This window comes from Equus asinus, chromosome 28 (assembly GCF_041296235.1).
Source record: "Equus asinus isolate D_3611 breed Donkey chromosome 28, EquAss-T2T_v2, whole genome shotgun sequence".
In the NCBI taxonomy this organism is placed as follows: domain Eukaryota; kingdom Metazoa; phylum Chordata; class Mammalia; order Perissodactyla; family Equidae; genus Equus; species Equus asinus.
Genome location: NC_091817.1, coordinates 14,913,441 through 14,938,129, shown reverse-complemented (window position 1 = coordinate 14,938,129; position 24,689 = coordinate 14,913,441). Strand labels below are relative to the sequence as shown.

The window sequence follows — 24,689 nt, the reverse complement described above, 5'->3', positions numbered from 1 at the left end:
CATTTTGCTTATCCATTCACTTGCCATTGACTCTTGGGTGGCTTCCACCTTTGGCTTTTGTGAACAATGCTGCTATGAAGACGGGTGTACAAACATCTCTTCAAGGCTCTGTGCCCACTTCTTTTGGACATGTGCCCAGAAGTGGACTGTTGGATCATACAGTGTAAGGAGCTGCTGTACTGTTTTCCACAGCAACTGCACCATTTTACATTCCCAGTAAGGGTTCCAAGTTCCACCTCCTAGCTAACGCTTGCTACTTTCTGTTTTGTTCTTGCTTTTTTATAGTAGCTGTCCTGATGGTATGAAGTGATATCTCATTGTGGTTTTGATTTGCATTCCCTGATGATTAATGATGTTGAGCATTTTTCTTCTTTTTGGAATTCTTACTGTCATCCCTCCAATCACATTGCACACACCAGCAGAGCAGTCCTCCACGCACAGCTTCTACCTGATTTGTTTGTGCTCATTCATGTGGCTACATGTTGAATAAGGTACAGTCATGTGCCGCATAATGACGTTTCCGTCAATGACACACTGTGTATATGATGGTGGTCCCATAAGATTAGTACCAAAAAGCCTACGCATGTAGTAGGCTATCCCATCTAGGTTTGTATAAGTACGCTATATGATGTTCACACCATGAGAAATCACCTAACGATGCATTTCTCAGAACATATCCCTGTTGTTAAGTGAGGCATAAGTGTATATTGATCTTCTCTCCTTTTCAGATTGTGAATGCCTAGAGGAGGAAGAGGACTGTGTTTTTCTGATTCTCCCCAATGACTTAGGAAAGTCTGAATTTGGGGCCTGTGGGTGTGATGATTCCCCAGTAAACCACATGTGTGGTGGGTTGTGAGGTCCAGACAACATGGCTGACAGGAAGGGTTGGGGAATGTCTAGCTCCCACCAGGAGTTAGTCCCAGGATCCACATCTTATCCCAGGGTTCACTCCCATGGTCCTCTGCACCCTCCCTCTCCAGGTACAAGCCTCGGGAGAAGCTAAAGGTGAACTTCGGTACTCCTGAGTTCCTGGCCCCGGAAGTCGTCAATTATGAGTTTGTCTCATTCCCTACGGACATGTGGAGTATGGGGGTCATCACCTACATGCTGTGAGTGCCCAGGGTCCTGGCTCCCAGTGGGGACGGGGGCCATCTGTCTTAGTTTCAGTATCCTTAGAAGCAGCAAAAATTTGAGTGTGAGCAGTTTACCGGGAAGGTGTTCCTAGGAAACACCAACAGAGGAGTGGGGAAGTGAGACGGGGAAGGCAGGCAGCCAGTGAAACATGTGTTATAGAGCCAGAACCACTGTGGGCAACTGGAGTTTTAAGCCTGCGCGGGAACTCTGGGTTCCATCATGGAACCCTCCCCACCCCCCTCAGTTATTCCATCTGAGAGGCGAGGAAGTTGGAGTATCTACACACCAACTCTTATCAATTACTGCTTGTGGGCTGATCCCGGGGCATTAATTCCCTGGAACTTCTGGGTGGATTAAGCAGCTTCTACTGGAGAGAAAGGCCTCTGGCAAAGAAATGCAAGTGCTGCGGTACAAGTGGGGCTGGAGTGCACTGAAAGGGCAAGGAGAGGGGATGGCAGGCAGGACACTGTCTGTGGCACCATCTTACCTTGTCCCTCCTGCCCTGTGCTCCCTGTTTTCTGTGGGCTGAGGAAGCAGAGTTAGGATGGACTGAGAGGGGATCTGTGCAGTCTAAATATCCTCCTCCCTCTCCAGCTGTGGATTTCCCTTGGCTATTTCCTCAGAAGCCCAACAAAGTCGTGCTTTGCTTCCGGTCTGACCATTATGGTGTAACTGCTACCCGGTCTCCCTGCACTTATATGGTTGTGCTGCACCAGGTGGGGAAACTTGAGGCCCAAGGCCAGTCGTGTCTTTCCACCCTTACTCTAGAGGAACCTAATAGAGCCAGTTTTCCTTTGGCCCCTGAGGCCTGGGTAGTATCTAAACCAGCCTGGCTATCTCAGGGACATGCTATTTGTAAATTAAGTCAATAGGCACCTGAAAAACAGACATATTGGATTGGGCTCCAACTTACTCTTTACTTCAGAGTAAGGGGAAAAGAGGTGAGCATGATGGAGGATTTATTCAAACACTGTTCCTGCCTTCAATTTTTCAATCCTTCCACTTCCTTCCCTAGCTGAAGGCACTGGACTATCTCCTGTGGAGTAATGGGTTCTGGTTAGTTCTTGATGCACGTTGGCAGATGTGGCTTCCGCACACTGACAGTCCTTTCTCTCTTCTGTAGACTCAGTGGTTTGTCCCCATTTCTGGGGGAAACAGATGCAGAGACCATGAATTTCATTGTGAACTGCAACTGGGATTTCGATGCTGACAGCTTTGAAGGGCTTTCGGAGGAGGCCAAGGACTTTGTCTCCCGGTTGCTGGTCAAAGAGAAGAGGTACCTTTTCTTGCTTGTCACCCATGATCCATTCTGATGGTGACCACTGACCTGGGTGCCATGAAGATCAGGCTGGTGCTGGGCTCAGCTGCTGAAGCTAACAGTCCTTCCTTCCTGTGGACCAGTTCTGTCCAGGATTTCTTAGTCTGCTGCTTCTTTGGAGTAAAAAAGATAACAGGGAAGAGGACAAGGGAAATCAATTAAAAAACAAACAACTAGGAGCATAACCTAGATAGAGTTTTAGAAAGGATCATATTAACAAATTAGTCCTATTTCCAAGTTATCACTTTTAATAGGCTAATGCTGAGAAAAAGTTGAGATATGCAATTATTTCCCAGAATAAAAGCCAGAAAACTTGACTTATTGGTGATGAAGGCCACTTTGTTTTCAGGAGCTATATCAAGGTCCTGGGCTGGGCCATTGAGTTTTTTGGAACTGAGACATATGGGAGTAACTGCAGGCGGCCCAGGCAAGGCCCACCAGTCTGGGCTCTGAGACAGCTTGTAGTCCCCTGGCCTTTACTGTGTTTTGTTTCTTCCGATTGTGAAAAGTGATGTGAGAGAAAATATATTTCTATTTCAGATGAATAAGTTGACATTATTCTCTGGAAGGAGAGATGGGCTTCTTTTGAGGCTCATGTTCTTTTGCTTCAGAGCAATTCCAGGCGCAGCTGGCCTTCCTACTGCCCTCCTTGATGCCCCAGCTCTCTCTGGGAGGTGGTGATTAATCCCTGGGATACATTCCCTCTGTAGACGGCAGGGAACATGTTGCTGACGACTTTCTTGCACTTTTAAGGAGAATTTTAGGCAGGACGGGGTGCCCTTTTTAGTGAGCAGCATGAATCTGCCTCAACAGTTAATCTGTTCTACTGACTCAGGCTTCCTAGCTAATTGAACAAATTTTTAGACAACCAGAAAAGGCAACCCCAACTAAAAGTCTCAATGCTGTTTGATTTCGCAGCTGCAGAATGAGTGCCACACAGTGCCTGAAACATGAATGGTTGAATAATTTGCCCGCCAAAGCTTCAGAATCCAAAGTTCGTCTCAAATCCCAACTATTGCTGCAAAAATACATGGCTCAGAGGAAATGGAAGGTATCTTTTTCTTTTAGGAAAGGCAGCATTTGTCTCTTAATATGTCCTTTAAAAGAATTGTAGCTACGTTTTTACTTACATTTTGATTCTAAATAGAGAGATTATTTAGGGGAAAAAAACCACCTCTCTTATGTCAAAACCTGTTAGCTTGATTAAAAAGTGCCACAGACCAAAAATGACTGGCATGAAAGTGGGATTTAGTTCATACTTATGTGGACACTTGAAGTGACAGAACAAAGTTTGAGTGTATGTTCCCAACGACGGCAGAGAAGCACTCTGAACCAACTGTTTGTGGCCTGAGGTCTGACTCCTCCACACTCAGAAATAGGAGCTGGGAGAGCCCTATGAGACTTTAAAAGCTTTATAATTTTGTTTACAATGGAACTCTTGGGTACCATGGACATAAAATCTGTCTTCAAAACAATTGTCCTGGGGCTGGCCCAGTGGCATAGTGGTTAAGTTCGAGGCTCTGCTTCGGCGGCCCAGGGTTGGCTGGTTCAGATCCTGGGCCGGACCTAGCACAGCACATCAAGCCATGCTGAGGCAGTGTCCCACATCGCAGAACTAGAAGGACTTACAACTGTGTACTGGGGCTTTGGAGAAAACAAACAAAACAAAAAGACCTGCTCTTTAAAAAAATAAAGCAATTGTCTTCCAGGGAAGTGGTTTTCCAACATTTGATATTGACTCAAATCCTCAGTGAAACACAAAAACAAAACACTTCACCTAGAGAGCCAGTGCACAGGTACACATGTGCATGTACACACATATATGAAACACAAATATCACGTTTGGTTCAGAGAGTGTGATGCACTCTATTATTTTCTAGTCTGTGATCCTTGGTTTCACGCAAAAAAATGCTGGTCATAACCCAGCAATTTGATTTCCTGTCCTGCTGGTGGGTTGTGAAGCACAATTGGAAGAACACTGTTCCAGGTGCTTTGTTTCTTATGTGAAACGGCAGGTGACAGTTCTCATTTCATACTTGCTCCAAACATGCCCCTGAAAGTCCTCTAACTGTTCCACCCCGATTTTGCTAGAATCTTGTTCTCCCCTTTAGGTTATCAGTTTTAAACAAACCCAAGTGGCTAAACTTGCTTAAGTCCTTTTATTGTTTCTTCTTAAAACAATTGGTCTAAAAATATGCTTTTTTCCTCTTTTTCTCTCCTTACCTCAAGAAACACTTCTATGTGGTGACTGCTGCCAACAGATTAAGGAAATTTCCAACTTGTCCCTAATCCTCAACGTTGCTGCCCCCACGGGCCCAGCAATTATTGAGACCGGTGGTGAAGTGATGACTCAAGATTTTAAATCATCTGGCCTTTTACTGATGTTGATTCCACTTATTTTGTAAAAAAAGGTTATGGCTGTTGCCTTCCAGAATTGTGGGTGAAAAGTGGCTGTAAGGAAAGTGACCTAAGAGCTTTTTTCTGCCTTATAAGATCACTAAGTTGAAGTGCTGTGTTGACTTTTCAAGTATCCCTACTTTTGGCGGTAAGTGTAGGCACGCTTTAGGTAGGTAGAAAAGCTTTTACTTTGCATCTGTTAAGTTTAAATTCTAGACACACTTGGATTAAAGAGCTCAATAGACTATTACATAGGGGCACGTTATTCAGAATTATCTCTTCCAGTACAAAGAATTCCTAGAATTTTGATTTGCTCAAGTGTGAGCTGACGTTTTATTGTGCTACTCCACTGTTGTGTAAAGCAACGTGGATTTAGGGCAGTGATCCTCAAACTTGTTTTTACTTGTGCTCCTTTTTGAGGATCAAAATGTGCATCCTTTAATAGTGTTTGAAATTTCAAAGTATACCAAGTGTCATGGCTAAATCACAACAATGATCATTTCGAATGTGCTGTTAAAATCTATACACACCTCCACCCTTTCCTAATTCTGCCCTGTCCTGATATTGGCAGTCTCTCTCCTGATCCCCTTCCTCAGTTATGAATCTACGGTCTAGGAAGTCTGGAAACTGATATGCAATATGTGAAAGAGAGATAAGAATGTAATGATATTCAGCTTTCTGGGAGAAACAGAATGAAACATCATGAGACAATAAAGGAAAACTGCTCTCCAACTTCTTCATTAAGGATAACCACTTTCAATGTTGTCATTTAACTAACATAAAATGATTAACACAGAGTGCTTTATTATGAGAAAGTAAGCAATTCTTTTAACTTCCTCCCTTCTAACCTGATTTTTGTGCTATTCTCACAACCTTCTCAGGTCAGCAGTTTTAGTTGGAGTACTTACTTTTAACTAGCCATGCAACAGTTGCACAGCTTTTCAGGATTTTTGTCCAAATATAGACCTTTTTTTGGGCAGAGGACATGGGTGTGGGGAGGGAGGCAGAAGGTGGAGAGGCTAATCCCGCTGCTGCAGTTCTCATGTGGTCACTTTCCTCTGGAGAACAAACCCTTGTCAGGAGCTAAGATTTTCAGGACCAGCACGGCCAGGCCTGCTCCAAACTGGCCAGTGAGTCAATGAACGTCAGAAGAGATGGCTGCTGGGACTGTCCCTGTCATGAGAGAGGAACAGTGATTTATAAAATGCTTCATTTTAAAGCATCAGTTAATCCTCTTAAAAAGTTCTGAGGGCAGCCTCCAGAAGAAGGTAGAGAAATATAGTTCTACCTAGTAGGGCGATTCCTACTCTCCCTGAGCCTTCAGATTCTTGGGAATGCTATGAATCTTCTCTCCAGAAAAATGTATGGTTAGTTATCCCAATCTAGAGCAGCACTGTCTGACAAATATAATATGAGCCATATACATAATTTAAAGATTTCCAATAGCTCCTCTAAAAAAACCCTGGTTAAATTAATTTTAATGATTTAACACAATAAATAAAAAACATTATTTCAATATATAATCAACATAAAAATTATTGATAAATTCTTTTTTTCATACTAAGTCTCCAAAATCTCGTGTGTATTTTAGTTAAAATACATTTCAATTCAGATGCTAGGTTTTCATGAGACATACTTAATTTATACTTAGATTTCATATAATTTACTGTAGAAAGATATACTCACATACTCAAGTTCAAAACATCTTAAGTGTTTTCTAATTGAATTGTGTCCATTTTTACATTTAATTAAAATTAAGTAAAATTAGAAGTTCGCCCTGCGACTGCATTAGCCACATTTTAAGTGCTCAATGGTCACATGTGGTTAGTGGCTTCCCCTGGACGGGGCAGATACAGGGAGAATCTTTTTATCAAATTTTCTTCTTTCCCTATATGCTGTTATTCTTTACCTAGAGAAACAACTTCTTTCCAAAGCCCCCTTGAGGGGTTTGTTTGGGTCAGACCCACACAATTGACTGGTAATGTGGATTTCAGCCTCCTTTATCTGAAATTTCAAGGGAGCTTTTATGAAGCTTCAACTTTCTGGATATTTTTAGTTCTCTACTTTGCTGGTGTATACTTAGCTCAAAAAATTTTTAGATTGCAACTGTGCCGGTATCAACTATTTCTAAAGGGACTTTTCCATTTGTATGAACAGTCATTGGAAATTGTGGGGCAGAGAAACTCTAAAACGTAGTCAGGACCCACTTTTTTCACCTATCAGATTGATGAGGGTATGGGGAAAATAGAATTCTTCCACTTTTGACAGATAGGTATCCCAATAAAAGTCATGCCCACACTATCACCCAGCAATTCCATTTCTAGAAATTCATTCCTCAGCAATAATGGAACAAGTGGACAGAGATTCATGCAAAATGATGTTCACTGTAGCACTGTTGCTAACGGCCCAATGAAACCAACTTACATATATGCCTATCAGTATGGGTTTAGTCCAATAACTTTTGCCACATCCATTTAGGGTAATAACTTGCAGCTGTTAGAGATAGACCTAGATGTGCCGACAACCATCTTTTCATTACAAAAAATTATAAACCATATACATGGCATTGTCCCGTTTGTGGAGAGATACATGCTTATATGTGCATTGAAATGTTCTAGGGTATACAAGAAGCTTAACATTGGGGTGTGGAAAGTGGGTGATGGGGAGGGGGAATTCCGCTTTTCACTTTATAAACTTTCTGAATCATTTGAATTTTTTTTTACATGAGCATGTATTGCTTTTATAATTAAAAATTAGCAACCCAATATCAAGTATGGACTTTGTTTTGACCCTGATTGGAGCACACAAACAATAAAAAGATGTTTTAGAGACATCCCACGGATATATCATTCTAAATTGCATACTTGATGATAGAAAGAATTTCTATTAATTTTGTGAGGTATGATAATGGCAATGTGGTTATAATGTAGGTTAAATGACTTCAGGAGAAAAGGAGATATAGTTAAGCAAGTGTGGCAAAATCTTGTTAACTGTTGGGTCTAGGTGATCCATGTGGGCTTTCATCATACTGTCCTCTTTACTGTTGTATATATTTGAAAACTTTCATGATAAAGAAGTTTTTTAAATCAGTTAAATAAACCATGAGCTTAAAGAACTGAGCTTCCAAAAAGTCTTTAGAACAGTTCTGAAACAGCAGACTCACTAAGTAGTAAGCTCCCATCCCTCGGAGTGTGAATGTGATGGAAAATTGTTATAGCAAGAATTCCTGCCCTAGGAGGGCATTTGGATAAGGTTGCTTTAAGGCAATCCCCCACTCCCCAACTAATTTAAGAAATAAACAAGTACCTACTACGTTCCAGATCCTCAAAATAATTACCATGACCTGCTTTAAAGGTATAAAGGGAAAAGAAAGTCACAAATAGTACTTATAATTTATTCTCATGGACTCAGCAGTGAAAAGACAAATTAATAAATGGGAGAAAATATTTGCAAATCATATATGTGATAAGAGGTTAATACCTAGACTATATAACTCCTACAACTCAACAACAAAACAGTCTGATTCAAAAATGGACAAAAGACTTGAATAAACATTTTCCATAGAAGATATACAAATGGCCAACAGCATTTGAAAAAGTGCTTACTATTCACTAGGGAAATGCAAATCAAAACCACAATGAGATACCACCTCACACCCATGAGGATGACTACTATCAAAAAATCAGAAAATAGGGGGCTGGCCTGGTGGTGCAGCAGTTAAGTGTGCATGTTCCACTTCGGCGGCCCAGGGTTCGCCGGTTCAGATCCTGGTTTGGACATGGCACCGCTTGGCAAGCCATGCTGTGGTAGGCGTCCCACGTATAAAGTAGAGGAAGACGGGCACGGATGTTAGCTCAGGGCCAGCCTTCCTTAGCAAAAAGAGGAGGATTGACAGTGGTTAGCTCAGGGCTAATCTTCCTCCAAAAAACAAAATCAGAAAATAACAAAAGTGTCCAAAAGATAAATGTTGGCGAGGATGTGCAGAAATTGTGGAGAAAACGCTTGTGTACTGTTGGTGGGAATGTTATATGGTGGAGCTGCTATGGAAAATAGTATGGTGGTTCCTAAAAAATTTAAAAATAGAATTAGCATATGATCTAGCAAATCCCACTTCTGGGCATATATCCACAAGAACTGAAAGCAGAGTCTCAAAGAAATATTTGTACATCCATGTTCACAGCAGCATTATTCACAATAGCTAAAAGGTGGAAGCAATTCAGGTGTCCACTGACAGATGAATGGATAAACATAATGTGTTATATTTGTACATGGAATATTATTTAGCCTTAAAAAGGAAGGAAATTCTGACACATGTTACAACACGAATGAAGCTTAAGGACATTATGCTAAGTGAAATAAACCAGTCACAAAAAGACTGATTCCACTTACATGAGGTTACCTACAGTAGTCAAATTCATAGAGACAGAAACTAGAATAGATGTTACCAGGGTCTGGAAGACGGGGAAATGGGAGCTTAATGAGTTTAATGGGTACAGTCAGCTACATGAGATGAAGAGTTGCTGAGATTGGTTGCATAACAATGTGAATGTACTTAACACTACTGACTGTACACTTAAAATAGTTAAGATGGTAAATTTCATGTATATTTTACAATTAAAGAAAAAGCGAATGTGCTTAATTTTACCTGGTGATGAGTAGATGGCTTTTGACCCAAAGCTAAAAATTTAAATCTTGGCACCAAATAAAAACAAATTATACACCTTCTTAAAATAAATGAGGAAAAGACTCACTTATCCATTTTAGATCAAAGTACTAACAAGAACTCCTGTTTAGTGAATGCCTTCTAAGTGCCATGCACTTCATAAATATTACCTTTAATCCTCACAAGGTAGATAAATATCTCCATTTTATAAATGCGGAAACTGAGGCTCTTTAAGGTTTTGAAATTTCCTTAGGGTATAAGTGGCAGAGTCAGAATTTAAGGGCCAGTGTATGTGTGTGGTTCCAAAGCTCAGAGTCATTCCCCTCTACCACAGGGCTGGCCAGACATTCTCCTGTGTTGGGAACAATTTGATTGTGGCATTTCTTCAGCCTTAGCCTACTAAGCATCTAGACATAAAACGGGCAGAGGAAAAAGAAATCACTCCTTTAGGGGGCTGGCCCCGTGGCCAAGTGGTTAAGTTTGCGCGCTCTGCTGCAGGCGGCCCAGTGTTTCGTTGGTTCGAATCCTGGGGGCAGACACGGCACTGCTCATCAAGCCACGCTGAGGCAGCGTCCCACATGCCACAACCAGAAGGACCCACAACGAAGAATATACAACTATGTACCCAGGGCGGGGGGGGGGGTTGGGGAGAAAAAGGAAAAAAATAAAATCTTTAAAAAAAGAAAAAAGAAATCACTCCTTTAGCACTCAGGTCTATGCAGCAGGTATTATGCCTTACTTATAGCAGATAAAAGGCAACAACTAGTATTAGTGATACCATTCTGAAAGGTTTTTAAAATTTGGATGTAATCACTTTATTGCATTCTTCATGGAAATATTTAATTAGATTATGTATTCTTTATTTTAGTTAAAATCATGTCTGGCACGATGCCTTAGAGCTCATAGCAACTTTTTATCTTCCATAGAAGACCCTTTCCCATAGTTTTAAAATAAGCAGTATTTAATAAGGTTATGTTTTTCAGTATGTGGATATCAAAGAAAATAAACCTTGGTCCATTTGATTTTTTAATGATGTTAATGCTAATTATACTTCATTATGTGAGACCGCTATATAGGAGTTTCTCTCTCTATTCGAATATTTACTAAATACTTATACCAGGTTCTGTGCTAAATGCTTTACATGTATTAGCTCAGATGCTGCTCCAAATTATTCTATGAGGTAGACACTGTTTTTAGTCCTGTTACAGATAAGGCATGAAGAAGTTAATTAATTTGCTCAAGGTGTCACAGGTGCTAAGTGGCTAAGCAGGGTTAAGCTCAGGAAGTCGACAAGAGTCTGTGCTCCAGGGAACAGTATGGTTCAGTGTGCAGCACTTGGGGCTTTTTTCCTGCTAGAGTAGACAGCTTTTGAAATAGCAAGGATTCCCCCAAAACTGATGACAAGGGCAACTTGAATGCATATAAAAATAACATTTATTAACTTAGACTGTACCATATATTGATTTCGTCAAACCAAGCAACTTACACAAAAACCTAAGTAAAATCCCTAAGACTCCATTCAGCCTGAATTTTATATTTTGGATAGGACAAGGGACTGTTTTTTGCTTAAAACAAAAGAGCAAAATGACTCCAATTCCATTTTGTAGGACAGTGCAGACCTGTGGGGAGCCAAGGCTACACCAAAATGACTGATCTAATGGATTTGTTGCCCACCTCAGGGGCAGCCTGCTTCCCAGAACTCAGCCCCGGGCTGGCTTCTATGCTATTAAGGCAATAGTCAGGATCCTAGTTCTAAAAGTTAAAACAGATTCCAAAACCCTCATGTCCTTGTTGAGGAGGCGGACGTACTGTGGGTTTATAGCACATGGCGGTCTGGAAGCTGAGGTCACTCTGCGGGAGCCTTTCGTGCTCTGGCAGCATTTTCCAAAATTTTCCTTTTCCACTCTTCATAATCCTGTGTCAGATCTTCATCTTTCTGAGGTTTATGTGGGATCTCTACCACCTTCTCTGTTTCTGTGAAAAAATTTTTCAAAAGTCTTTCAAAATTCTTATGTTTATAAATGAGATAATAAAAAAGGAAACTTGTTTAAAGTGTCTACTTTAATTAATTAAGGTAATAGGGAATAAGATACCGAAATGAAAAGTGGAAACAGCAGGTAACACGTCAGTTTTTTGCTCTCTCTCATACTCCAAGCATTCCAAGACATCCTGCTAACAGGGAGCGTTCATCAAGCACCTATCTTGTGCTTGACAGGCACTGAACCAAGTAGTTTAATAGTATTATGTCAGTTAACCCTCAATGCAATTCTTTGAAGTAGGTGCCAATATTAATCACATTTTAAAGATTAGGAAATTGAGGCTCACAGAAATTAAGTGACTTTCCTAAAATCACACAGCCAGTAGGCGGTAAAGCAGGATTTGAAGGTAAGCAGTTGGGCTTCAGATGTGTACTGAATTATACAATACTTCTGCTAACTTCCGTAAATGACAGCTTGGAAAACTGGTCTTATCCAATGATTAATTGTCAGGATTTATTAAGATCCTTGTCAGGCAAGCTGCTAAAGCAATACTGTATTAAACCCACGCTACACTGATCCATTGCACTGACTTCAGTGTCCGTCCAGTGTTAGCACGCCTTACCTTCTGCTGGAGGTTCAACCATCATCTTCTTTTTCTTCTGTGGTGAAGTAACTGAATCTCTAGGCGCTCCTTTAAGGAAAAAAAAATGTCATCAGGTTAATTTTCCCCTATCCTCAATTTTAGTATTTGGGCATATTTTGGATCACAAATAAAAATCAGATACCTTGACTGACCAATACTAGAATAAGGAGAAGGCACATGCTCTTGCTCTTCCCTTTGGCGTCTCTTGTCAGACTGGAGACTCACCTCTATTCCAACGTATGCATGTGGAGGGTGGCATTTAACATTAGAGCATGTTAAAAGAGAATCTATTTTCCAGGCATGGATTCATAGAATAACAGGTTTTTAAAAGTTATTAAGCAACTTTATTGAAAGATAGAAAAAATAATTTTCTAAAACTTTTCTGGTCCACATCAAATACAGAATTCAGAAAGAAGCCATTTTGCAAGTTTGGAAATATCAGACTTTTACCAGCAGGTTTACATTTTCAAATATACATTCTTGAAATAAGAATGAATACTCACTGTCCATCAGCTGCCCAATCTTGTCTAATTGTTTACAAAGTCGATCAAATATGGCTTTTTTTACACCAGATGTGGCTACCATTTTATTTTTATCCACCTTTAGCTTTAGAAGCCTACAAAATAATTTGATAAATTACGGTTTGTAAGACCAGTAGTTATCTTCCCTGGTCAACCAGATTGTCCACTTCCTTCCCACCATGCTTTATGAAGAACCCAACTGTCTAGTTTTCCCTTTATTTCAAACATATGCCATTAGCTACAACCATGAAAATCAGCCTTTTAAAGCTATTTATTTAGTTGTTTATTAGATTGAGAGAGTCAAAAATGCACATAGGATCTGTTATGTAACAAATGATGCACATAAAAGACATTTGCTACGGTGCTTCATGCCTTATACAACTTTTTCTTAGTAAATCTCAGATGTTACTAATTTGTTGAATGACAATCATAGCACTTTTAATTGTTCAATTCACTTTAACCCATGGTGCTTCCATTTATACTACAGGAATGTAAACCACCGTCTCCTCACCAAAAACCTCTCCTAATAAACTCCACCACAACCACCAATGAAAAATACAAAACAAACTTCTTATTTAGGATAACAGACCCATTCAAACCTTACTTTGCTACTGTAATTTAGTTTCAAAAGTGGAATTCCTTGTCAATATCGTTTTCTACAATAGCAGTCATACTCCCTCCCCATATACACATACCTTTGTTGAATTAAAGGGACATTTTCGATTAATGTCAATTAATTGCTCCTAGGTATGTAGCTAATAGAGCCAAACACACCAAAATTAGTGGCTGGGTAGTAAGAAACCTATTATTTAACAGCCAACTACATTTTGTTTTCTAAAGAGTTTTCCAGTAAGATAAAACAAGACACCTTTAGACAGAGGTAACAATTGCTAATATTTCCAGGGTAACATTTCAGTACATACATAGATAACCCAAAATTTTAAGATTCAGATGTAAGAATTTATCACTGAGATGTTTATAAACTACTTTAAAAACAGTTGTGATCAGTACTTTTCAAAAAAAAAAAATGACTGGAAAATCACAAACGACCACTGTTTTAATGACAGATTTCATCACTTATAAAGGTAGACCCTGAAATCAGAATACCCAACTCACGTATATGGCTTCCACTTGGCAAGTGGACTTCTGGCAACACTAGATCCAAGTTGTCAGCTATATTGTGAGGTAAACTCAGAATCTGGTCACTCGGCCACTATTCCAAATGTTATTTTTTATGAGAAAATATGCTCCGAGTTGAAATAAACTAATTAGAAGTATTCTTTGGGAATGAGAAATCTATTTGTAAATTGTGGACTTTTCTGAAGGTTAAAAGGCACTCACTTGCATGCCGAGAGTAGTGCAGCCGTGGTGAAAAGTGGCCTGGATAAGTCAAGATCCACTTGCTGTGTTTGTGGAAGACTGGACTCATAGCTGAGGGAAAGCAGCAATTTGCGGAATTGTTAGAAAATATTATTTCAAAAGGACTGAAATGAAAATTAGAAATTATAAGCTATTTAAATGCATGACATATGCACTCTGTCACTTCAGCATGTTATTTTTTTATGACTAAAAATTAACAGGACATTGAATAATTTTATGTATCAGTATAAGTTTTCAGTTAAGGTTCTTCATGCCTCATACCTTTGTAGTATCTTTGAAGCCATGTTCACTGCTTCTGTACAGCTAAACTGTACAGCCAGGTCTCTCATCCCAATATTTGAATTCAGGCCCAGTAAACATTCAAAAGACTTAAGACAGCTCTGATAGACCTTCTTGTTCAAACCAGAAAGTTTAATTAAATAAGCCTTGAAAAGAAAAAATACACACGAATCATAAATATCATAGATTCTATACAACAGTGCCCTTAAACACTTGTTTAATGAGTCAACTTTTTAAAATAAATTAATTCTGTGACAAGTCCCTCTACCTAACAGCTGAGCTTCATTCAGTCAAAAATCAGTAATCATGTCAGGCAGAGTCAAATATTGCTCTCAAGGAGCTCATACTTTAGAAAGGCAGTCATGCATCTCCATGGATAATTTAAAAAACAACATAGTGTACTACGGCCAAGCTGTGAGTAAAAAAACAGGAGACGCATAGATGGTCACCTGTTTTGCAACAAAAGTGCCAACATACAGTTCATTGGGAAAAGGAAGGAGGAAAGGAGTGGGGGAGGGGTGGGGAGGGTGAATGTGTGGAGGAGGGAAAGGGAGAGGAGAGGGAAACTGGGAGAGAAACAGGAGGATCAGTAACAGGGAAATCCACTCTGCCTGGGAGAGTCAGAGAAAGCTTCATAAAGGATGTAACAGGAAGGCAGGGTCATGTAAGACAAATAGCAGCTTGCCAGAAGAGCATTCCAGGTTGAAAAAAAAAAAGTTGTTGCATTTACAAAGCCATCAGTCACTGAAATGCATGGTTTGTTAAGTGAATAGTGTAGCTTGAGGTTAGCATTCAAGAAAGGCTGGACAGTTTGATGGTAATGGGGAGCCAATGGTGTTTTTAACAACACCATTTAATTAGTGCATCATTATGTGACAAGTGCTGTGTTAAGCATGTACATACAGTATATTGTTTAACTCTCACAATAATCCAGCGAAATGGATGTTCTAATCCCCACTTTATGGATGGGGAAACTGGAGGTTCACAGAACTAAGTAACTGGTGCTGTTGAGATTTGGTCTCAACATGTGAATCTTCCAGACTCCATAGCTTGTGCTTGCAACCACTGTGACACAGGAAGAAAAATATACATGAACTTTAAAGTATCTGCTTTAGGAGGATGATGCTAGCAGCAACATGGAAGATAGCTTTGAGTAAAGAAAGACATGGCCAGGGAAACTAGACAGTAACGAGTAAAAAGAATGTTGCAAAACTCTTTTCTCCAACTCAACAAAATGGTTTTAAAATTCATCTAAAATAATAACATATGATAATAGCCAGGAAAATTCTAAAACACAAGAGTTTTGACAGGGTCTAATCCAACCAGAAATTAAAATGTATGACTGGAGGTTGGTGTCAAGATGGCAGGGTAGGCGGACTCTGAACTCACCTCCTCTCACAGACACAACCAATCTACAACTACTCTTGGAACAATTACCCCTGAGAGAGAAGTGAAAACTGGATAAAAAGAACTCCTGCAACAAGGGACAGATCCAACTGAGGTAGAAGAGGCAGAAATTCCTTCTGAAGAGAAAAAAAGCCACCTTCACAAGCTGCAGTGCTTCATGGCCGGCCAGGGGCAATCCTAAGGCACGCAGCCTTCTCTGGAGGCGTGGGGGATCTGAGCAGGGAGCATTACCACAGTAAGTCTCTTTTGGACTCATCATAACCTAGACAAGTGTCATAATACCTGGCTTTGCTGGCTATTAACAACAGGGCATGCCCCCAGAAAAGCTATTGGACAAAAGTGAAAAAAAGCTGGGTCTTATAGGGCCCACGCACAAATTCGCCTGTTTTGGAAAGCAACCTAAAATTACCAGAAAAAAAGGTGCACACTCCTTTCTTGAAAAGAGACTCACCTGATAGGCTCTGGGTGCATCTTGGTGAGAACTGAGACCTCTCCAGGGACTGAGACATTGGTGACAGCCATTATTGTGACCTAGTACAAGCACGCTGACACAGACACTGGCAGACGTCATTGGAATTCTTCCCCTGGCCTGGTAGCCCAGGGTCTGCCCCACCCTCTAGAGCACCAATTTAACCCAGCTCAGCCAGGGCCAGCAGCCCACCCTAGGGACTGGCCCCACCCAACAGCAAGCCCTCAGGCAACTTGTGGGCCTGCATAGGCAGGGTGCCTGGATCCTCTGCAGCCAGATGAGTGGGTCCGCCTTTGCAGGTCAGGGCATGTGTGAGGAGCAGGTGGGAGTATTTGGGGCCTCTGCAATGGGGTGACTGGGTCTGCTTCAGGGGATTGGGGTGCACACATGGGCCAGGACTGTGTTGATGGTGTGTGTGGCCCAGTGGGCAGTGGGGCTTGTCAACTGCAGCAGACTTGTGCTTCTCAAATAGCCACCAGGGGATCAGCCTCACGCAGCTGCAATCCTGAGAGCTAATGACAGCCTTGTAGGCCAGAGGCCTACAGGAATTGTAAGCCCCTAAGCCTAGCAAACAGTCATGCTGGAGGCCTACTCACTTAACAGAAAAACTGCAACAGGAATGTGCTATTAGACCTTGCAGCTAACTGTGCTGGGGCTCCCCATGCCCAATAAAGTGACTGATGGGTACACAGCAGCCACTTGTAGCTGAGCATTAGAACCAGCCAGTCAGGGGGACAGCCTAGCCTCTCCAGGCACCTGCAGCAAGAGCAACCCTAACAGAAGGACACACATAGCCCACACAGGGGACACCCCTAGAACATTTGGAACTGGTGATGAGAGGAAAGAACACTGCTGGGCCTCATAAGGCATCTCTTACATAAGGCCACCTCTCTGAGATCAGGAGATGTAGGTGACCTACTTAATACATACATATAAGCACAGTGTAAGAGGCAAAATGAGGAGGCAAAAGAATACGTTCCAAGTAAGGGACCAGGATAAAACCGCAGATAAAAAACTAAACAAAACAGAAATAAACAATCTACCTGACAAAGAGTTAAAAAAAAAGCCATAAGGATGCTCACTGATCTTAGAAGAATGGATGAACTCAGAGAGAACTTCAACAAAGAATTGGAAAATATAAAAAAGAACAAGTCAGAAATAAGGAATACAATACTGGAAACGAAAAATTCACTACAGGGATTCAATAGCACCGTAAATGATACAGAAGAACGAATCAGCAAGCTGGAAAGAAAGACTAAAGGAAATCACTCAAGGCGAACAGATAAAAGAAAAAAGAATTAAAAAGCACGAAACAGTTGAAGGGACCTCTGGAACAGCATCAAGTGTATTAATATCTGTGTTATAGGTGTCCCAGGAGAAGAGAGAGACAAAGGGGAAGAGACTCTATTTGAAGAAATAATAGCTGAAAACTTTCCTAACCTATAGAAGGAAACAGACATCCAAGTACAGGAAGCATAGAAAGCACCAAACAAGATAAACCGAAAGAGGCCCACACCAAGACACATTATAATTAAAATGACAAGAATTAAACAGAAACCTAAAAGCCACAAGAGAAGGACAACAAGTTACATACAGAGGAAAGCCCATAAGACTATCAGCTGACTTCTCAGCAGAAACCTTACAGGATAGAAGGAAGTGGCATGATATATTTAAATTGTTGAAAGGAGAAAACCTATAGCCAAGAATACTCTACCTGGCAAGGTTATCATTCAGAATGGCAGGAGAGATAAAGAGTTTCCCAGACAAGCAAAAACTAAAGGATTTTATCACCAAGAACCCAGTCTTACAAGAAATGTTAAAGGGATGTATTTAAGTGGGAAAGAGAAGACTACAAATAGGAATAAGAAAATTATCAAAAAAAAAAAAGGGCAATAAAATCACTGGTAAAGGCAAAAATACAGTAAAGGTAGCAGATCAACCACCTCTGAAGATAATATGAAGGTCAAAAGACAAAAGTACTAAAATTACCTATTTCCACAATAAGAGGGTAATGGATACACACACACACAAAGAGGCTAGATATGCTATCAAAAACATAAAATGTTGGAGGAGGTGAGGAAAACATTAGAGCTTTTGGGACTGGCCTGGTGGTGCAGTGGTTAAGTTCATATGTTCTGCTTTGGCAGCCCGGGATTCGCCAGTTTGGATCCCGGGTGCGGACCTATGCAAGGCTTGTCAGGCCATGCTGTGGTAGGCATCCTACATATAAAGTAGAGAAAGATGGGCATGGATGTTAGCTCAGGGCCAGTCTTCCTTGGCAAAAAGAGGAGGATTGGCAGCAGATGTTAGCTCAGGGCTAATCTTCCTCAAAAAAAAAAAAAAGAGTAGAGCTTTTAGCAAGAGATCAAACTAAAGAGACCATCAACTGCTATACTTTTAGGTTATTATATATAAACCTCATGGTAATCACAGACCAGAAAGCTATAATAAACATACAAAAAATTAAGAGAAAGGAACCCAAACATAATACTAAAGAAAACCATCAAATCACGAAGGAAGAGAGTAAAAGAAAGGAACAGAGAAGAACTACTAAAACACCCAGTAGAAAGGTAACAAAATGGTAATAAGTACATACTTATCAATAGCTACTTTAAATGTCAATGGACTAAATGCTCCAATCAAAAGGCATAGGGTGGCCGACTGGATAAGAAAACAAGACCCATATATATGCTGCATACAAGAGACATACTTCACAGATAAAGACACTCACAAACTGAAAGTGAAGGGATGGAAAAAGATACTCCATGCAAATGGCAAAGAAAACAAAGCGGGGGTAGTAATACTTTTATCAGACAAATTAGACTTTAAAACAAAAACTGTAACAAGAGACAAAGACGGGCACTACATAACAATAAAGGGAAAAATCCAACAAGACGATATAACACTTGTAAGTATCTATACATCCAAAATAGGAGCACCCAAATATATAAAGCAATTATTAAGAAATATAAAAGGAGTAATAGTAACACAGTAATAGCAAGGGACTTTAACACTGCAGTTATACCAATGGCTAGATCATCCAAACAGATCAATAAGGAAACACTGACCTTAAATGACACATTAGACCAGATGGACTTAGTGGATATATATAGAACATTCCATCCCAAAACCACAGAATACACATTCTTTTCAAATGCACATGGAACATTCTCCAGGATTGATCACATATCAGGCCACAAAGCAAGTCTCAATAAATTTAAGATTGAAATAACACCAAACATCTTTTCTGACTGCAATGGTAAGAAACTAGAAATCAACTACAGGAAGAAAATCAGAAAAGCCACAAATAGGTGGAGACTAAACAAAAAGCTACTGAATAATGATTGGCTCAATGAAGAAATCACAGGAGAACTCAGAAAATACCTGGAGAAAAATGAAAATATGACACACCAAAATTTATGGGACACAGCAAAAGTGGTTCTAAGAGGAAAGTTTATAGCAATTCAGGCCTACCTCAACAAACAAGAAAAATCTCAAATAAACAATTGAACAGTGCACCTAAGGGAGCTGGAAAAAGAAGAACACACAATGCCTAAAATCAGTAGAAGGAAGGAAATAATGAAAATCAGAGCAGAAATGAATGAAATAGAGACTAAACAAACAATATAAAAAAAATCAATGAAACCAAGAGCTGGATCTTGAAAAGATAAAATTGACAAACCTTTATCTAGACTCACCAAAAAAAAGAAGGCTCAAATAAATAAAATCAGAAATGAAAGAGGAGAAATTACAACAGATACCTTAGAAATACAAAAGATTATAAGAGAATACTACAAAAAGCCATACAATCAACAAATTGGATAATCTAGAAGAAACAGATAAATTCTTAGAATCATACAACCTTCCAAAACTGAATCCAGAAGAAGTAGAGAATTTGAATAGACCAATTACCAGTAAGGAGATCCAAACAGTAATCAAAAACCTCTCCCTAAATAAAAGTCCAGGACCAGATGGCTTCCTTGGTGAATTCTACCAGACATTCAAAGAAGACTTAATACCTATCCTTCTCAAACTCTTCCAAAAAATTTAACAGGAGAGGAAGCTTCCTAACTCATTCTATGAAGCTAAAATTACCCTAATACCAAAACCAGACAAGGACAAGACAAAAAAAGGAAATTACAGGCCAATATCACCGATGAACATTGATGCAAAAATCCTCAACAAAATACTAGCAAATCAAATACAATACATTAAAAAGATCATATACCATGATCAAGTGGGTTTCATTGCAGGGATGCAGGGATGGTTCAACATCCGCAAATCAATCAACGTGATAACACCACATTAACACAATGAAGAATAAAAATTACATGATCGGGGCTGGCCCAGTGGTGCAGCCATTAAGTTTGCATGTTCTGCTTTGGTGGCCTGGGGTTCGCCAGTTCGGATCCCAGATGTGGACATGGCACCGTCTGGCAAGCCATGCTGTGGCAGGCATCCCACACAGAAAGTAGAGGAAGATAGGCAGAGATGTCAGCTCAGGGCCAGTCTTCCTCAGCAAAAAGAGGAGGATTGGTAGCATTTAGCTCAGGGGTAATCTTCCTCAAAAAAAGAAAAAAGAAAAATAATATGATCATCAAGAGATGCAGAGAAAGCATCTGACAAGATACAGCATCCATTTATGATAAAAACTCTAAATAAAATGGGTATAGAAGTAAAGTTCCTCAAAATAATAAAGGCCGTATGTGAGAAAACCACAGCTAATATCATTCTCAATGGAGAAAAACTGAAAGCTATCCCTCTAAGAACAGGAACCAGAAAAGGATGCCCACTTTCACCACTCTTATTTAACATAGTAGTTGAAGTCCTAGCCAGAGCAGTCAGGCAAGAAAATGAAATAAAAGGGATCCAAATTGGAAAGGAAGAAGTGAAACTGTCACTATTTGCAGATAACACGATTTTATATACAGAAAACTCTAAAGAGTCCACCAAGAAACTTTTAGAAATAATAAATGAATACGGTAAAGTTGCAGAATACAAAATCAACGAACAAAAATCAGTTGTGTTTATATCCACTAAAAACAAAGTAGCAGAAAGAGAAATTAAGAATACAATCACGTTTACAATTGCAACAAAAAGAATAAAGTAGCTAGGAATAAACTTAACCAAAGATACGAAAGATCTGTACACTGAAAACTATAAAACATTGTTGAAAGAAACTGAAGAAGACACAAAGAAATGGAAAGATACTCCATGCTCTTCAATTGGAAGAATTAACATGGTCAAAATGTCCATACTTCCTAAAGCAACTGATTCAATGCAATCCCCATCAAAGTTCCAACAACATTTTTCACAGAAATAGAAAAAAGAATCCTAGAATTTATATGGAACAACAGAAGACCCCGAATAGCCAAAGGAACCCTGAGAAAAAAGAACAAAGCTGGAGATAACACACTCCCTGACTTCAAAATATACTACAAAGCCATAGTAACCAAAACAGCATGGTAACGACACAAAACCAGACACACAGATCAATGGAACAGAACTGAGAGCCCAGAAATAAACCCACACATTTACGGACAGTTAATATTCCACAAGGGAGCCAAGAGCATACGATGGAGAAAGGAGAGTCTGTTCAATAAATGGTGTTGGGAGAACTGGACAGACACACGCAAAAGAATGAAAGTAGACCATTCCCTTACACCATGCACAAAAATCAACTCAAATGGATTAAAGACTTGAATGTCAGACCCAAAACCATGAAACTTCTAGAAGAAAACATAGGCAGGACGCTCTTTGACCTCGGTCTTACCAGCATATTTTCAAGTACCATGTCTGACCGTGCAAGGGAAACAAAAGATAAAATGAGCAAATGGGACTACATCAAACAAAAAAGCTTCTGCACAGCAAAGGAAACCATCAACAAAATGAAAAGACAACCTAACAATTGGGAGAAGATATGTGCAAACCATGTATCAGATAAGGGGTTAATATCCAAAATACACAAAGAACTCATACAGCTCAACAACAAAAAAACCAACAACCCAATTAAAAAATGGGCAAAAGATCTGAACAGAGATTTCCTCAAAGAAGATATATGGATGACCAACAGACATCTGAAAAGATGCTCAACATCATTAGCTATCAGGGAAATGCAAATCAAAACTACAGTGAGGTATCACCTCACTCCAGTCAGAATGGCTATAATTAACAGGACAGGAAACAACCAGTGTTGGAGAGGATGTGGAGAGAAGGGAACCCTTGTACACTGCTGGTGGGAGTGCAAACGAGTGCAGCCACTATGGAAAACAGTATGGAGAATCCTCAGAAAATTAAGAATAGATCTACCATATAATCCAGCTATCCCACTGCTGGGTATTTATCCAAAGAACTTGAAAACACAAATGCATAAAGATACATGCACCCCAATGTTCATTGCAGCATTATTCACAACAGCTAAGACTTGGAAGCAACCTAGGTGCCCATCAGGGAATGAATGCATAAAGAAGATGTGGTATTTATACACGATGGAATACTACTCAGCCATAAGAAATGACGAAATCCGGCCATTTGTGACAACATGGATGGACTTTGAGTGTATTATGCTAAGCAAAATACCTCAGAGGGAGAAAGTCAAATACCATATGATCTCACTCATAAATAGAAGATAAAAACGACAAAGAAACACACAGCAATGGAGATTGGATTGGTGGTTACCACAGGGGGAGGGGGAGGGCAAAAGGGGTGATTAGGCTCATGTGTGGTGATGGATTGCAATTAGTCTTCGGTGGTGAACATGATGTAATCTCCCCAATATAATGATGTACACCCAAAATTTATCTAATGTTATAAACCAATGTTACTGCAATAAAAATAAATAAATAAACAAAATGTGTGATTAAGCTCTAGTGTTAAACTGGATTATTAAGATGTTCAATGGGATCTACTCACCCTGTCCAAAGGACACTCCATACAGGAAGCCGCAAGGTCCAGGCACATGACTGCATTGCTGGTCTCCGTGGTATGTGCAGACAGGCCAATACATTTCACCTGGGACAGTCGCAAGTACTCCTCTGCTTTCCTGGTTATAAGGCAACACGTCCACTCAATCTCTTTTCCAGAAGTTTATGTTGGTAGACAATGAGTCCGGCCTGGTGGACTCCACTCGGAGCCCAAGTCCCATGCAAGCTCATGTGGGGCCGGCAGTGAAACGCACAGCCTTGGGCAGGACAGGGCTCTGTAAGACAGAACCAGCCCTCTGCCTCCAGACACCACTGTGTTGAAGCGCTTTTAGGCAAAAGTTAAGTTCTTTGATTCCTGCACAACACAAGTCCTCTTTCGTCCTTCTCTTACTAGAACAAGTAGGAACTATCACAGAGCCTGGCAGGGCTCCTTTTTACCCCTTCCTCAAAATTCGTGGTTCTCTAAGGTACAGGACAAGCACCTCGGGGCTTGTGAAAACAGATTGCTAGAGCCCATCCCCAGAGAGTTTCTCATCAGTAGGCCTGGGGTGGGCCCAAGAATTTGCATTTCTAACAAGTGCCAAGATGATACTGATGCTGCTGGTCCAGGCACCACACTTTGGGAACCGCTATTCTAAATGCTTACCGAGTCCAGAAGGTCTGTCCGCAAATCTTTTCAGAAGAGCTCCCTTCCCTCCCCCAGCTGGCCGCCGAGGCCTGGCCCCGCTCTCCACGCATTAGCTACAACGGCTTTACTTCTAACCTGGGACCATGAAATGTGCTTCCCCTCTCAGGGCCTTTGCACAGGCTGCGGTGTCTGCCCGGCCGCTCCTCCCACGTCTCCCACGGCTGGCATCTCCTGTCACTCGGGGCTAAGCACAAACAGCACCCTCTCCGAGGCGGTTCCTGGATTTTTCAATTAAAGGCAGCCGTCCCGGGACCCCGCCGTTTTTGTTTCCCGCGCGGTTGCTGCGGTCACGGACAGCGACCTCCAGGGGCCTGGTACCCCACCTGTCTGGTTCACCGCTGCAAACTGACCCTCTCTATCTGCAGCGCCCCAGGTTCTCCGACTCTCCCCCTTCCCACCGCCGAGCATCCCACCGGGCCAGCTGTTCCCAGGGACGTCGACAGCGGCCCCCGCCACCTCCTGGGGCCCGCGCCCGGGAAGGTCTTCCTGAGGCGGGCCAAATCCCGTCGGGCACCGGCGCCGCCTGTCGCGCGGGAAAGGCGCGGACCTCGTCTGAGGAGAGGCCAGGGCCGCTGAGGCGTGCGCGGCCGGACTCACCTCAGCACACCGGGCTCGGCGATGCCCAGACGCGGGGCTAAACGCCGGATCAGCGCAGACTCCATGGCGCGGACAAAAGCGATTCACGCGCACAGCTGCGACGCGACGAAGCCCGCGCGCAGACACCGAGCCAGCCAGCGCGGGCCAGGCCCCACCCCTCCGCTGCCTCTGGATTGGCCGGGAGGCGGAGCTGAGGCCGCCCCCCAAGCCAAGCGTGGCCTCCCTTCTGCGCGTGCGCACCACGAAGGCACGCTGCCCCGCAGGCGAAGGTGGGCGGGCTGCTCCCCCTCC

General features: G+C 41.2%; 2 protein-coding genes across 9 annotated transcripts in view; one reads left to right on the top strand and one right to left on the bottom strand.

The window, feature by feature from the left end:
• Nucleotides 1-7,964, top strand: part of MYLK3 (myosin light chain kinase 3) — a 55,075-nt gene extending 47,111 nt beyond the window's left edge. For all 7 annotated transcript variants that reach the window (XM_044761215.2, XM_070500624.1, XM_014867972.3 and 4 more), the window contains exons 10-13: nucleotides 981-1,109; nucleotides 2,258-2,410; nucleotides 3,371-3,503; nucleotides 4,682-7,964. In XM_044761215.2, the coding sequence (XP_044617150.1) occupies nucleotides 981-1,109; nucleotides 2,258-2,410; nucleotides 3,371-3,503; nucleotides 4,682-4,741 (475 nt within the window). In that variant the 3' untranslated portion in view covers nucleotides 4,742-7,964. The remainder of the gene's footprint in view (nucleotides 1-980; nucleotides 1,110-2,257; nucleotides 2,411-3,370; nucleotides 3,504-4,681) is intronic.
• On the bottom strand, nucleotides 5,884-24,674 carry ORC6 (origin recognition complex subunit 6). 2 transcript variants are annotated; one of them, XM_044761216.2, is made up of 8 exons: nucleotides 24,399-24,604; nucleotides 23,103-23,232; nucleotides 14,297-14,460; nucleotides 13,997-14,086; nucleotides 12,638-12,750; nucleotides 12,114-12,182; nucleotides 11,322-11,486; nucleotides 5,884-6,022 (listed from the first exon to the last, which is right to left on the bottom strand). In XM_044761216.2, exons 1-7 carry the CDS (start codon nucleotides 24,461-24,463, stop codon nucleotides 11,359-11,361), a joined length of 759 nt encoding a protein of 252 aa, XP_044617151.2. In that variant the 5' UTR covers nucleotides 24,464-24,604; the 3' UTR covers nucleotides 5,884-6,022; nucleotides 11,322-11,358. The 2 variants fall into 2 exon arrangements, with proteins under 2 accessions (XP_044617151.2, XP_014723476.3); XM_014867990.3 differs by lacking the exon at nucleotides 5,884-6,022 and having other exon boundaries at nucleotides 10,929-11,486; nucleotides 24,399-24,674.
• Between the last annotated feature and the right edge of the window lie 15 nt (nucleotides 24,675-24,689).

Bases quoted from the DNA above. Each gene is read 5' to 3' on its own strand.
- ORC6 (XM_014867990.3), bottom strand. From the start codon at position 24,463: ATGGAGTCTGCGCTGATCCGGCGTTTAGCCCCGCGTCTGGGCATCGCC. The intron at 23,233-24,398 runs GTGAGTCCGGCC...CCTTATAACCAG, and splicing joins GCCGAGCCCGGTGTGCTGAG to GAAAGCAGAGGAGTACTTGC. The intron at 14,461-23,102 runs GTGAGTAGATCC...TTTCTTTTCAAG, and splicing joins TGGAGTGTCCTTTGGACAGG to GCTTATTTAATTAAACTTTC.